At 41.6% G+C, this 15,532-nt stretch overlaps 1 protein-coding gene across 8 annotated transcripts in view; it reads right to left on the bottom strand.

Moving 5' to 3' along the window:
• Positions 1-15,532, bottom strand: part of MAGI2 (membrane associated guanylate kinase, WW and PDZ domain containing 2) — a 1,338,391-nt gene that overhangs the window by 112,683 nt on the left and 1,210,176 nt on the right. For all 8 annotated transcript variants that reach the window (XM_032304940.1, XM_032304942.1, XM_032304941.1 and 5 more), the window contains 4 exons: positions 13,990-14,175; positions 11,969-12,122; positions 6,426-6,645; positions 5,613-5,756 (listed from right to left, as the gene is read on the bottom strand). In XM_032304940.1, the coding sequence (XP_032160831.1) occupies positions 5,613-5,756; positions 6,426-6,645; positions 11,969-12,122; positions 13,990-14,175 (704 nt within the window). The remainder of the gene's footprint in view (positions 1-5,612; positions 5,757-6,425; positions 6,646-11,968; positions 12,123-13,989; positions 14,176-15,532) is intronic.

The raw sequence follows: 15,532 nt of genomic DNA, 5'->3' as shown, positions 1-15,532 counted from the left end.
AATAATTCTGTGTTATTTAGTTAAATGTGTGCCCACCTCGGTATATCGGCTAGCTAGAAAAATTCTTGCATATGTGCAGCAGGAAATACGTATAAGGATTGTGTTAGTTATGAAAAGCTCAACTCAAATGTCCACTGACATGGAAAATCTCGAATCTCCACGGATAACTACTATCGACTATAGCGTATTCATACAACGGAATGATTTGCAGTAGCGAAAATAAGTGAATGCGTTACGAGTATAGAGTATAAAAAGCAAACTACAGAGAAGGACATGTACAATGGGATTCATTTATATAAAGTTCCCCAAGTGTGCAAAACTAAATGAATAATACAGTTGAGAGATACACACATTTGTAGTAAAACTGGAAGGAATGATGAATGTTTGTTTAGAGTGGTGGTTCTCTGGGGGCTGGAGTGTGTGGGGAAGTTGAGACACGGGAGATTGATCGTATTCTGTTTTTTAAGCAGGGCTAGGGTTTGTGGGTGCTTGAATCATTGCTAGTGTTCACACCTACAAAAACAGAACTGCCATATGATCCAGCAATTACACTACTAGGTATTTATCCAAAGGACACAAGAATAGAGATTTGAAGGGATACATGTACCCGGATATTTACAGCAGCATTATCAACAACAGCCAAACTACGGAAAGAGTCCAAATGCTCATCGACTGATGAACAGATAAAGAAAATGGGGTGCACATATGTATAAGGGAATATTACTCAGGTATCAATAAGAACGAAGTCTTACAAATTGTAATGACACAGATGGGGTGTGTTATGTTAAGCAAGTCAGTCAGTCAGAGAAAGAAAAATACCATGTGAATTCATTCATATGTGGAGTTTAAGAAACAAAAGCAAATGATCGTAGGGGGAAAAAGAGCAGCAAACCAAGAAACAGATTCTTGACTATGGAGAACAAAGTGATGGTCACCAGAGGGGGGTAGGGGTGGGGGGTGGGGGAAATAGGTGATGGGGATTAAGGAGTTGTGATGAGCCCTGGATATTAAATGTTAATATTGAATCACTAAATTGTATACCTGAAACTAATATTATACTGCATGTTAACTAACTGGAATTTAAATGAAAGCCAAAAAAAAAAAAAAAAAGATGGATAAGCAATATCTTTTTTGCACTTGTTCAGTCTACCAAGATTTTTATCCCACTGAGCCACCCAGGTACCCTAGTCTACCAAGATTTTTTGGGTGACCTTGAGGCCCACTGCAGGCAGACTTGTGCATATGAATTTCAAGAAGATAAGCCATTTTATAAATAAGCCTATTTGATGCTAAAAAGGTATATACAATTGTTACACAGCTGCTAAGGTGATGAAGCTAAAAAATGATGCTCTTTTTTATAATAGAAAGTATGCTTTATGGAAATGGAGAATATATTATGTTATATGGAAACAGGAAAATACTTTACCTTTTCAAGACCAAACTTGGTCTCCTTTCAGAGTCTTTTTTACCTTGACGGTCAGACTATTTACGTGACTACTATCCTTACTTCCAAATGTCTCTTGATTTCTTAAGATCCCCTGCTTCACCAGTAAATTATTTTGTATATTCATTATTCTTTGCCTGTGTTTCTTATTTTCACTTTTTAATTACACTGTGTCCCTAAGAGCTTTGTACCAGAGATTTATTCATCAGTACAAAATTTTATCCCTCTCAACTTTATTAGACTATTTTACAAACTGGAAAACATTCTCCTTTTTAAAACATATCCATTAATTGTTTCTAATAAGTTCTTACACTTTTGCTTAAAAACTGAATGTCATTTGTGTTTTTATGACATTAGCCTTCCTGAGTGACTGAAGAAAAGCAATCAGACATGAGGGTTATATTTCTGTTTTCTATTCCCTGTATTTTCTGCATTTCCAGATTATGTTTTGTCTGCTCAAATTTTTTTTTTTTTTTTTTTGTAAGAAAGAGAGACGACACTTGTGCACACAGAGCAGGGAGAGGCAGAGGGAGAAGGAGAGGGAGACCGAATCCTAAGCAGTTTCCATGCCCATCACTGAGCCCAACACAGGCCTTGATCTCACGACCCTGAGATCATGACCCAAGCCGAAACAAGAGTCAGACACTCAACTGACTGAGCATCCCAGGTGTCCCAGACATGCTTTAAAAATATGTATCTGTGCCACAGTTTCTTCAAACCCCCAGTGTGAGTAGGATGTCCTCACACCCATGCTCCCCACCTCCCCTGGCACCAGGGCACCTGGCTTTCTTGTACTACTAAATGCCACCACTGTCCTACAACGAGGGCTATCGTAAAAGACCCAGAAAAAGTCCCAGGTTCAGGGGCTAATGTCTGGTGCAATAACTAAGTGTTCAAAAGAGCTATAATTTATATCCCTGACCCACGAGCCTGGTAATTCATTAGTTGTTACAGGAAATGTTTTTTCAGAATCATCCAGCTCTCTCACAGTAATTCTGATGTGAGTAGTTCTGTTATGCTGTGTTTCATCTAAGGTATCCAGCTATGATCAGATCATTATCTGGCTTTTTCCGATCATGAGAAAGGGGGGAAAATACAATCTTTCCCCCACATTTCTTTGATCATTAAGTGGGTGTGTGTTTAGTTTGCACGGAGAGGAAATGATGGATTAGGACTGAAGGTGAAGGGATCCCATTAACATGGAGAAATGTGCCTTCGTGTTTTAAAGGCGGGGAAGGACCGGGTGCTAGCTTCTCTGCGTCTTGAGCTTATTTTTAATGATAGCCCATGAATCTCTTGTCCACCTATTTTTCTCAGGAGTCTTGGAATTTTACAACCAAGTCATAAAATCCATGGAGTAAAGAGCTGCCTTGTAAGCATCACCTGCAGGGATAATTAAGATCTGTGTGTGTCTGGGCCCCAGAGGTATCAAGGGTGAATCTTACAGTATGATGAAAAATGGGTCCCTGATTGATTTTATTGGTAAAATTTCCAAATTGGAAACCTTATTATCCAGTTTGTGCATTAGTCTAAAGTAATCAAATCAGAGTCATGCAAATATTTATCGGTCCTGGTCCTTGCCAAAATAATTGAAACACATCTGTGAATCACAGGTTATTGCCAATTCCTGATAAGCACAGATGAAGGTACAAAACACTAGCTTCAATGATTAAAATTTGATAATAAACATTAAAACAAGATCTGGTTTAATTATGTGCTATGACGAAGAACAACCACGCAGATATAAAGTAGTTACCTAATTCTGACAGTAGCTAATATGGACACCTTTGAACTTACGTGGTGACATTGTCCTTTTCCCTGACAGGAAGTCAGTCACCCTGGACAAATTCTTTACTGGTTCCTGAGTGAGAAACCAACCCCTGCCAACATCTGAGTATTAAATATAACCCATAAAGAGCAGGAAAAAAGTCTTCCATTCATCTCTGCTAAGTTCCCAGCCTTAATTTAAAGATTGGAGATAAAATCAACCAGTAAAATTTTATCCATGGGATTTCTGTGACTCCCAAGTGGTTCCTTTTCTTTGAGAATTAAGTGCTGGAAATATATATATATGTACATATATAATAGTCCCAAATAAACTAATCCATATTATCTCAAACCAGCCATAAAATTCCTTTTAGATAGCTTGTACACAGAAGAATAGGTTGCCCCATAAAACTGGCATGTAAAATTATAAAATACTGCTTATTTTTATAATCTGTGAAAAGAAGTTAAAACACCATTTTCTGAAACCCAGGTAGAGGACTCATTTTTATCACTTGCCAGAAGAAAAAGCATCTCATAAAATTGAGCACCTGCCTACAGAATTCTAAATCTGTGTTTACATGGGTTTAGAAATCTCAGTTAAACTGCTGGAACAGGATGGAAATCTCCTTTGACAAGACCTGGGGGGAATTAACAAAGCCTGAGCCACACACATCCTATCTTTGTCCTACCTTGTCAAGTCAGCTTCCCTCGGGCTCAGTTAGAAGTTCTCAAACTTCACCTTGCATCAGATTCACCAGGGGGTGAATCAAACAGTGCTAACCCCACTCCTAGAGTTTCTGATTCTGTAGGTCTGCGGTGGGGCTCAGGATTTGCATGTCTGACATGTTCCCAGGTGATGCTGATGCCAGGGACCCAGCAGAGAACGACTGCTCGGGCTTGAATTCTCCAAGAAAGAATATTCTTTTAACAGAAGAATACTTCTATATTTAGGCTTCTATGCCTTGGGAGTACTGTATATATTAGCAGTCATTTAGATCATTTGTTTAAAAATGTGGCCACTGTTTGGAACCCACACAGGCCACGTCTGAAGTCCACTGCAGGGTAGATGGGCTATCCTGTCACCTAGGGGTCCAGTCACTTCGCTCATGGCCTTTGTGCTGTGTGGTTTTTACCTGCACCACGAAGATTCTGGCTTATTTAATCCCTTGTGAGTTGGCTTTGCATCATGTTAAGAAAGTGACCTTCTGTGTTTAGGAAAGCCAGGTCGCCTAACCTAAAACCCTCTATAGATGGGGTAAGGGGAGGTGCAGGGCAGAGGCTCTCAGGCTCTCGAGTCAGCCCTTGCCTGGGTTTGAATTCCAGCTGGGATACTTCCCAGTTGTCAAGAATTGTGAGAAAATTGGGAGAAAAACTGACATGATTTATATTCTTCCCACTTTGTATTATGGATAATTCACTGACACGGGGTGAAAATCACAGAAATGGTAGACTTGGTGGTAGGAATAACAGATTCATTTAGTTATTTGGGAGCAAGTGGCTGGTAAAGCTCAGCCCAAGAATCTGAGGTTCCAGAAGCCAAGAACCACAGCTTTTCTGTATTGATTTAAAGGACAAAGAGGGAGGGCAAGAATGAATTCTAGATTTTGTTTATCATGGCTAACCTTTATTATGTGCTTACTAATGGCCATTTCATAGAAAGAGAGGTAGAGAGAGACACTAATAATCTATATTCTCCTCATTTTGTTTTATACCTTTATATATATATACCTCTATATATACATATAGATGTATATGTATACATACATATATACATATATATGTAGGAGTCAATTACCCATCAGATGCCTCAAAATCCTAAACATTAAAAAAAATCCACCTCAGCTTGCACTCTACTTGGAAAATGTCACCATTTTTAAGGACAAGATGTGTCCAAGAAGCCGAGTCCCCTTTTTTCCAGTATCAAAGCCAAAAGACCAGTCAACTCAAGAAAAATCCTTCCAAAGAAACAAAGAGCCATTTGATTAATAAACTTGAAGAAAAGAAAGCATAAAACAAAACAAAACAAAATTTCAAAAGATTTACTCTCAAATGAAAACAAAGTATCATCAAATTAAAGGAAAAATTATGGATCCGTGTTTTGATTTCAAACTATTTCTTACGTTGCTCTGTACATTGTCTTTAGTTTGCTCTTCAGAGAAACTGTGTCTTTAAAACATTACAATGAGATTTGCCAATTGGAAAGCTACACGCAAGAAAATGAGAAATAATATAATTCTTAAATAACGTTAGACGAAACTTTCAGAAAACTGAGTCTCGCAATGGAAAGAGGGCAAACCCTATGCCAGACCTGTTTGCTGAACTGTCCACTTTGGCACTCTGACACTACAGTGGGTTCTTCTTTCAGAATTAAGTGGTTCTATAAAAAGGAGACTGTTCTCACCCTCATCCTCCCGTTCCTTATCGCAGGCCCGTCGTCTGCCAGTCTCAACACGTACAAATCCATTTTGTATTCTCTTCCTCCACGAATGCTGAATCCAAATCCTTTGGCTCCTTTCTCCATGTCCACAGTGAAATAATCAAAATCCTTTAGATTTGGGCAGAAAAATGGAATAAATAGTTGTTTAATATCAGAGAAGCTTCTGTGGTCAGTCTCTCTGTTCTCCTTCTCTCTTAGAGTTAATCTCTCCAATGATGTGATATTGTGAGAAAAAGTACCCTGACATCACCATCTAGGAAAAGGCAAGATGAAATTCCAAAGATTCAAGAAGGTCTTAATGCAGGTGACTCGGCCATTAAGAAAACTACTGTAGGGGCGCCTGGGTGGCTCAGTCGGTTGAGCATCTGCCTTGGCTTGGGTCATGATCCCAGAATCTTGGGATCGAGTCTCAGACTGGGCTCCCTGTCCAGCAGGGAGCCGGCTTCTTCCTCTCCTCTCTGCTTGTGCTCTCTCCCTGTCTCTGTCTGTCTCTCTCAAATAAATAAAATCTTAAAAAACAAAACAAAACGAAACAAAACTACCTACTATAGAGCATGTTTACTCTGGTATTCATCCATATACTTGGCAAATGTAATGACTGCACACAGGCCTGAGTGATATTACCTCTCCTTGGGTTTTCTCATTCACTGCTCAACTGCTGTTGAGCACCATTAATAAATATCAGAGGGGGTGTGTGTGTGTGTGTGTGTGTGTGTGTGTGTGTGTATTACAGGTTTGTTCATTAGAAACCGAAATGTGACAGGGTCTCTGAGGTACCTGGGGCTGCCTGTAGTCCGCCAGAGGGTACTGCCTGGTGTCAGGGGAGTGCTGCCTGTAGTCCAGCAGGGGAGGCTGCCTGTAGTCCGAGGGTGGGGGTTGCTGGTAGTCCCCTCCCGGTGGCTGCCTGTAGTCCAGTGGCGGCTGCCTGTAGTCCGTGAATGGAGGCTGTCGGATGTCTGGTTTCACATCTTGCCTTGCTTTTACTTCTGACCTGTAACTAAATGATGGAAATGGGATTTGCTCAGATAACTCAGGATTCTGAGGGGATTACAAGGACCACATGACTTCCAGGCATGGGTGGGCCACCCCTCTTGGTGGTCCTTTCCCGGGTTCAGGATCCTGAGAAAGTTACTGATGAGAAGTACTATTTTAAAATCTTTGACAAATGAAATCAAGAAATAAGAAATCAAGGTAAACATGATGATGGCTCAACCAGGGCTGTGTGGAAAAGGAGTTAGGGACAGCCCTCTTTGACTCTGGCTACTTAAAACCTTGTACAACTGTAGCAAAGCTAGGAGCTAAACATGGAACTGTACCTCAGACTCTCAGTGTGTCTCAACACCAGTGAATCAACTCTATCCAACTCTCCCTCTCCCACACACATTCATCACTTCATGAAAGCACAACTAAAGTGATCTTAGATCTAAATATTCCATGAATATATAATGAAGGGCTATTTTAACCTGCTAGGTTGGGTCCTTTTGACTATCTTGCAGAGGTTAAAAGACTGAGAGCAAACTCTAATCACCAGCTACAAGTCAAACAGCAAGTCACTGGGTCATTCCTAAGAGTAGGAACATATTACATAGAGTTTAAATATTAGGCTATAAATACCAGATCAGTATCAGGTGCTATTATCAGATACTACCACGGCCGTAAGACGAAAGGGATGAAAGGGAAGGCAAAGGTGTTTGTGTCCAACATTTGTCTCTTTCTCGTTTCTAGATATTTCCTCACAGCAGCCCCTCCCCATCCATGGCAGTTACATGCCAACACCTCTGGGGTTGTCTGAAATGCATAGAGTACTGAACCCTGTATATACTATGCTTTTTCCTATAAGTACACACCTATGATAAAGTTTAATTTATAAATTAGGCACAGTGAGAGATTATCAGCAGTAACTAGTAATAACACAGAACAATTACAGTAATATACTGTATGAAAGTTATGCGAGAGTGGTCTCTCTCTTTCAGAGTATCTTACTGTCCTGTACTCACCCTTCTTGTGATGATGTGAAATGACAAAATGCTTGGGTGATGAGCTGAAGTGAGGGGTGTGACCTATGCACTCTGAGTACATTGTGTAGCCTTAGGCTAGGCTATTACTGACCTTCTGACAATCAGTCAGAAGGAGGATTATCTGCTTCCTGATGGTCCTTGACTTCAGGTACCTGAGACCATGGGAAGCAAACCTGTAGATTAAGGAGGGGGAGTTGGGGCTTCTGTACTCATAAAATAAGTACAGAAACCAGAGTTAGTTGTTTAGTGTTGTTTTGTGAATCCAAACTGCTCTAAACTGAAGGGGTTCCCAGTTCCAAAAGGAGACTAACAGAGTTAATGCTTACCATTATGGGATCATTAATAATGTAACCTGAAAAGTTATCACCATAGGATAAAGGCCACTTAATTCTGTAATTCATTGTCTACTGTCACAGCCACAGTCCATAATGAGCTGCTCAGTAATCCAGGAAGATTAAAAAGAACACATTCAATCTAATGACAATTTTATCGAAAATTAATATAAAGGGTTTGAGGAATTGAGAAAATATTCAGGACCAAGGAAAAACTCAAATGTGTTGAGAAAACAGGATCTAAACCAGTAGAATTTTTATCTTTAAAACCCAGATTTTTTTTTTTTTACACTGGTTTATGGTCTCACTGATGCTGATTATTACTATTTTTAAATATCACTCCCCTGAACAATTGCCATTACTGCAATCTAATATTTGGTGAGGACACACTAAGAATGTAGAGCCATAGATGTATTTACTTGGGGTTTTTGGAGGAGCTTTTCAATCAACACTTTGAGCAGGTCCTGTTTATAACTTACCCCCTGCAGATGGGACACATTCCTCTTGGGGACTGCACAGTTTGGGCTTTGCTTTGTAGCTCAGCAAGGTGTCCAGTGCACTCACAGTTTGGAAGTGTGCATGCTGAGAATGGGATTCTTTAAACATGCTTTGAATACAATGCCTAACCGCACAAATGCAGGAGTTAAGCAAAAGAACCCAACTGGCCGGCATTTGTGGGCATGCGTCAATGCCTTCCTAGAAAACTATTTGGTAGATTAGACATCACAGTGTTTTGAGTCACTTTATTTTCATAATCCGTGTGCCAGGGGCATGCCGTATCTGTTACATGCTCCCTTTCCCACCAGATGTGTCACGAGGTGTAGCAAAAGAGGGGGAAATGTAGGCTCCCCAAAGATTACGCAGCAGCCCAGGATAGGAGCTGTTAAGATGCAAAAGCTGTCACCTACCCCTGCCTTCTGGTGCTCAAACACACATTTGACCCCAGTGCCGAGTGTCAGGATTTTACGTTGAATTGCACATTGAGGAGTCTTTAATAAGGAAAACACGCTTAATTTTTTATGCATGTTGCTGACTTCTAAGTTAATGATATCCTGGCTTGGGCAAAAATTATGTTGCTTTGAATGTATAAAAAACTGCATTTTCAGGAAAGCTCAAGATGATTAAGAAAAAAATACGGCCTCTTTAAAATTCCTTTACTCTTTGTAGTTATTAATTCCATTATTAAAGAGATTTTAGAGATAATAAAACCAGATTTCTAGTGGCAAATTTTAACAGAATTTGATGGTACGAGCAAGTTCCAGAACCAGGAAACATTGCCCGTGATTGGGGATCTTGTGGGATTTTGCCTCATATGGGCCTTTTAAGAATTCCTTCCAGCCTTAAGCATCTAGGGTTTAAAGTCGGTGCAAGAAGTCAATTTCCAATGTTCTTCCATTGACCTCGCTGTTTAAAACGCAGTCAAAATTTTTTTTAATTTTTTAAATTTATTTTTTATTTATTTTCAGCATAACAGTATTCATTATTTTCGCAGTCAAATATTAATTATCCTAGCTGGGGAAGGTGAACTCTGCTATTTAGATTTATACATTGGCTCTTTGCTATTTTCAACAAACGCTTCTCCTTGACTACTGTTTTGCTCATGTCCATATTAAAACTATTTTGTTCCCTGAGCATACACCGAAAGGATTTTAAGGGACAGATAAATAAGGAGAGATGTGCAGGGTGTCCCTTGGAAGCCAAGCTGAGAGTAAACAAAACGGGATTAAAATATTCAATCATCCTAATCATAGAATAAGCTTTGCAAGCAGACTGCCATTTAATTTTCTCGGACTTTCCTGGGGAACCAGGCTGGATGTGACATGGAGCTAGGTGGGCACTTCTAATACAAACGAACTAATAGGAGACACATCCAGGGTGCTTGGCGTACAAGCTATCTTGAAGACATCTCTAGCCTGATCCAGAGAAAGGCAGAGAGTTCCTGGTACACAGACCATCTTTAAACGCACCTAGGAAAATGATTCTAGGATCTGTAAGATGATTAATCTCTTCATTCATATGTAAGTGAGCCACCGGCTAACCATCCACAGTGAAGGCAGGAAACCAGAGTGCCAAGAGAGGTCCCTCTAGGAGTCGGCACTTTCCAGGCTATTAATATTAGTGAAGCAACAACAGGTAAGAACTCCAGGAAAATTCACTGTTGATTTATAAAAATTTGAATCAGGTCCATCTGTTAATCCCAGGATTAGGAAATGTTTTATTCTGTAGTCAGGCCAAAAAAATATTCCAAAGACCGCTGCTTCTCTGCTAAGGGACGACAAGTCCCACCTGTGAGGTAGTAGAAGTTGGGGAATGACCGTGACCTAGTCCAGATGTTATTCCTCCACTGACCCCGTAACATGACAGGGATGAGATTACCCACCCCTAAGCCAGAAGCAAGAAGCCAACGTCCAGGGGAGTCTGACTCTGGAAAAGTGAGATGGAAGTGTGGCTGGGAGGTTCGCAGACAGTGGGAGAGCCATCAGAACACTCTGGATTGGGCTCAAAGACTGTGTTCACTCAGCCACTTCTTCCTGAGTCTGAAGGGGGATCTGGGGAAAGCCTGGGTGATCCGTTGAAATAGGGGACACATCAGTGGCTTATTACTGAGGCACCTAGGACTCACTCCTCTTACGGGTGGTCAAATTCTTACCTCCCTATCATTTGCTTTATGGTCTTTAGTCTTTTTTCTTCCCTGGAATAGATTAAACCCATTGCCAGCTGAGGACAACAGATAGTTCCTTTTCCGTGAAAGCAAACGGGAGAGCTCTGAGGAGAGCAGGGCTTTCTGGAAATAGCACCTGTGGCAGAGAGAAAATATTTGCTTTGCAGCCTTGTAAGTGATAAACCCACAGAGTTCTGGTACTTGGAAATTGGGTCTCACTTCATCTTCACCAACATGGGAGGCAGAAGCTGGGAAGCAGATGTTCAGAAAACATTAGAATTATGGAAAAGACTGGCGAGGGTTTTGTACACAGAGACATTCCTATAGATTGTTCTGTTTTTCTCCTCTGAGAGAGAGGACACAGCATGGGAATGTGTCTTTATCTCTTTCTTTAACAGCTCAACTAACCCAGCCTCCCTGTCACACATGAGTCAAGTTGCAATAAGAAGACAATGCTGTTCTTACAGGGCATCCTTTTCTTCTAGAAGATCAAAGTGCCTTATTTACATGAGTTTTTGATCTGGAATGCAAGAACCTCATTAGATCATGGTAGGAGGCTCTAAGGCAATGTGCAGTAAAAAAAATGTTGACGTTTATTAATGTTTACAAGTCTTTCCACATGTGCCCCTCTCCACACCACCATTACTCTCTGAGCCACCACCGTCATTGACCCCAGGACATTGGCAGCCACCTCTAACTGCTGAGTAACCTACATCCACCGTGACCAGTCTCTAGTCAGTTCTCCAGTTGGCCAACTGAGAGGCCTTGGAAAGCAAATCCACGGATGTCTGTCTTCAGCATAAAACCCATTCCAATGACTTCTCACTACCCTTAAGACAGAAATCTTTAACATGCTCATAAGACCCTGTAGAGGGGCCCCTACCACTCCCACTGGCTTCATCTCAGACCACGCTCCCGGCCTCTTTCTTCACTACCTTATTTCCACCCCTTTCAAGGTTGCATGCTCCTTCCTGCCAAAGGGCCTTTGTCTGTTTTCTTTACTCTAGACTCGCTTCAGTGTGCTTTCCAACTTCGTTAGTGCCTCCGGATCTATAACTGCTCATCACTTCTTCAGGAAAGGTTCTCTTAATGTGAAGAACAAACACTTGTAGTTGCTAATAAAATCACACTTGTGACACACACACACACACCATCTCAAAATCACAGCGAGGAGCACACAGCGATTTCTACTTTATGAAAAGTTCTCTTCTGCCTGTGTCTCATTCTGTCCCGTCCCAGACGCTCCTCCTCCCCACCCTCCCCACCTCCCTCACCTCTCCGAGTCAGAAAAGCCAGGGGAAACTTTACCTATTTTCGTGTCCTTGCAGCTGAAGTGGCTGAGGAGGAGCTGGTTGGGCAACAGGACTGTTGGGGGTGGCCGGGCTTGGCTGGGCCAGTGGACTCTGCTGGGCCATCGGGCTCTGCTTCTCTGAGCTGGGCGCCGAGGCTGGGCTGTTGAGCTCTGCCAAGGGGAACCAAAGTGGCAAATGCAATCAGGTTGGCATCTGATAAAGGGCCTCCTCAGAGACTCAAGGCTTGGTTATTTAAGTTTCCATTAGACTTTAAGACGACAGGTTAAACTTATCAATTATCCAATCAAGTTCCAATACCATTCCCAGAATTAGTGTTATGTCATTAGTTATAAGTGTTGCTAAGCAAGGTTAGAAACAGAGTCTCTTGTCATTTTGTCAGGAGGAAAGTTACCAATAAAAAAAAAAGCAATTAAAACAATGAAAATATAATCCATAGGAGTGAGCTCTAGAACATATTCTATTTTTCCAGTGTTGCCCACTGACAGAAAACATTCAATCCACTACTTTTTGGTTGTAATGACAAGTCCTACTGGTATTCCAAAGTTTGGATAAGGAACTTAATATAACAGAAAAAAATGCTTTTCACAATGTTCTCTCTAGGTCCTTGTTAGTCTTATTGTTTAATAACTCCCTGAACTCCCTGGTTCTTCAGAAAGAAAAAAAGAGCATCAGACAGAAGAATGTTCATGAAGTTGTTCTTTGCTAAAACAGCTTCTTGGATTTTCCTCTAATAGCCTCACATGTTCAACTGAAATTATCTGTATAAATGACGTGATAGAAACAGAACAGACATATTTCAGCCCGGGGAAAATGGAAATGTGAGCCAGATTTTTAGTGAGCAATCTTGCTTAGAGTTAATTTCCATTGACTGTTTTACACGTAATGGTGTCTGCAAATAATAGGTTAAAAACACCATGGTCATTTTCCTTTCTGTTCTTTTTATTTGGTTGGCTGATGAAAGGGACGTGATCTATTCCTTTATAAGCCACTCTTCCCCTTTCTTCTCTGACAGCCCAAATTTTAAAATTTTTTCTCCCCCTGAAGGGTTTCTCAACCTCAGCACTGTTGACATTTGGGGCCAGTTATTAATGCTTTGCTGTGAGGGCTGTCCTGTGCCCTATGGGGTGATTAGCAGTGTCCTCACCCTCTACCTACCAGATGCCAGTAGTATCCCTATCCCTATAGTGACCATCAAAAATGTCTTCGAACCTTGCTGAACATTCCCCAGGGGGCAAAATCATCTCAGGAGAGAGCCAATGTTTTATACTGCCAGTCCAGTGACTGCCTGAGGCCTCAGTGTCCAATAGCCCCAAGAGGGAATCAGGAGACAGAGTAAATTAGAGGGGACCAGGGGGAGCAAACCCATCCCTCTCCACGTGGGATGCTGCGACCCCCCTACCGGTGATCTCCAGGGACTGCGATCTCCAACGTCATTAATGAGTCAGCAGCTACAAACCAGTAATGAAGTTGCTGTGTCTGGAAACGGGGACTTTATGGTGAATAGGCACTTAGATCCCCGTGGCCCTCAAGGCTGTGAGTTGTGATGCTCACTACTCTTCAGGCCTCAGGGGGGCGTCCTTATACAGAGAAATTCAAAAGAGTAGGTGGGGAATTTACAATTCTTAGCAGACGCACCATTTTTCTAAATGAGCTCTCTTTATACCACAAAACTTGCTCCAGCTTTTCAGAATCAATCTGACTTTGAAGAATCCTCCGGAGCTTCACTGTGAACACAAATACTTTTTTTTCTTTTTCAGAGTTGTAACTCGATCATCTCTGTTGAATGGGTTCTGGCTTCATATCACCATAAAAAGAGTACTCCAGGGACCACAGGGGCTGATTGAATAACCCAGGGTTTTGGGATTCCCACTCGTTATCTATAACATGACACAGCTTGATCTCTGAATGAAACTGGTACGGAGAAAACAGGATCTGGGGTGCATGGGTGTGTGAATTTGTGCAAATGTGGCAATGAGAATCAACTTTGGACCCTCTGGCCCAGGCTTGGGCACTCACCCTCCTGAGGAATGATGCGGAGGGTGACGCTGAGACCCGCGTCCTTGATGAGCTTCACGATGTCTGCGTGAGGCATGTTGATGATGGACTGGCCGTTCACTGCCAAGATCCGGTCTCCCACCTTCAGTTTTGCACAACGATCTGCGGGACTCCCATCGATGATGCGTCCGATTTTATGGGGCACAGCTAGAACAATCCGCAACACAATCAGGCATCAGGGGTGTTCCCAACCCATGTTCTATCTTTGCGTCCCAGCCCCACAGGAAACAACGCGATGTCAGAAGTCTTCCTTCCATCGGTACATTTGCCTCTGGAAATCATAATCATGCTTATTAAAGGCAGTTCTGTGCACACCCCTGAGATCAGCACTTCTAAATTCAGGTCCTGTGCAGCGAGGGGCCGATTCCAAACACAGGGACCCGGGGTTCTCACGCTTCCGAGCATCACAATTACTCGAAAATTAAAGAAAGAGCCTGTTGGGCCAGACCCCAGCCTTGTCCATCAGAATGTCCAGGCAGCAGGTGAGAATCATGAATTTTTAGATAGATCCTCAAGACATTCCACTACATGCAAAACCTCGAGAACCACAGGCATAAATTGCTGTGAGCTCATACCATAGAGACCATAATCCAGTTTCAGAAAGGTACAATAAATGCTAAGAATTTAATTTTTATCCTTTTCCATTTTATTGACAGGAGAAAACAGGGAAGGAAAGATATCTATATTAATGTGGGATGTTGTGGATGAAGACGCTATGCTCAGTCTCCCATCAGTTACTAAGTTTCAGTTTCAAGGCTGATGCAATTTTCAAATCTTACCTCTTCTGATTTAATCGATTAAGTAGTGTTGAGATCTTGCTAATATCTGATGCATAATATATTTCATCAAAACTAAGATGTCATTACAACATGCTTTCGTTTTAGGGAAAGAGAAAGAGGGAGGGAAGGAAGAAAAAAAAATGCCATTATGACACACTTTTGTTTTAGGGAAAGAGAGAATGAGAATGAGAATGAGAGAAAGAGAGAGGAAGAAAGAAAGAAGGGAGGGCAGAAGGGAAAGAGGGAGGAAGGATCCGACTCTTCTGATTAAACAAGGACACTCCGTGGACTGTAAGATGCTATATAATTTTTTTAGATATTAAAATAAGAAAATGTGCACTGTATTGATCAAAGAGGGCATATGTCTCTTTAAAACAATGAAAAGCTATTTTATTTATTTATTTATTTATTTATTTCTGTAGGGACAGCCAGGTACAAGAGGATAAAGATTCTTTAGCAGGCTGACTTCTATCCGCTGTAAATGTGGGAGCGCCTATGAGGATACCTATTTCTGGAGTCAGATAGCGATGGCACACAGAGTCCCTTTAATTGCTCCCCTGCCCCAAGGAGGTTACAATCTAGAATCCCACTCCTTTTCCTTTCTCCCTTTTAGACAGGGATTCCAAGCTAGGAAATCGCCTGTCAGTGTGACTCTGTGTTGTTGCTCTCCCCGTGGACGTCAGGCACCCATCTATCCGCGGAAAGTGGCAGAGACACTCACGATT

Source organism: Mustela erminea, chromosome 11 (genome assembly GCF_009829155.1).
Source record: "Mustela erminea isolate mMusErm1 chromosome 11, mMusErm1.Pri, whole genome shotgun sequence".
Lineage (NCBI taxonomy): Eukaryota > Metazoa > Chordata > Mammalia > Carnivora > Mustelidae > Mustela > Mustela erminea.
Note: the sequence above shows the minus strand (reverse complement) of the source record. Positions and strands in the feature narration are given on the sequence as shown.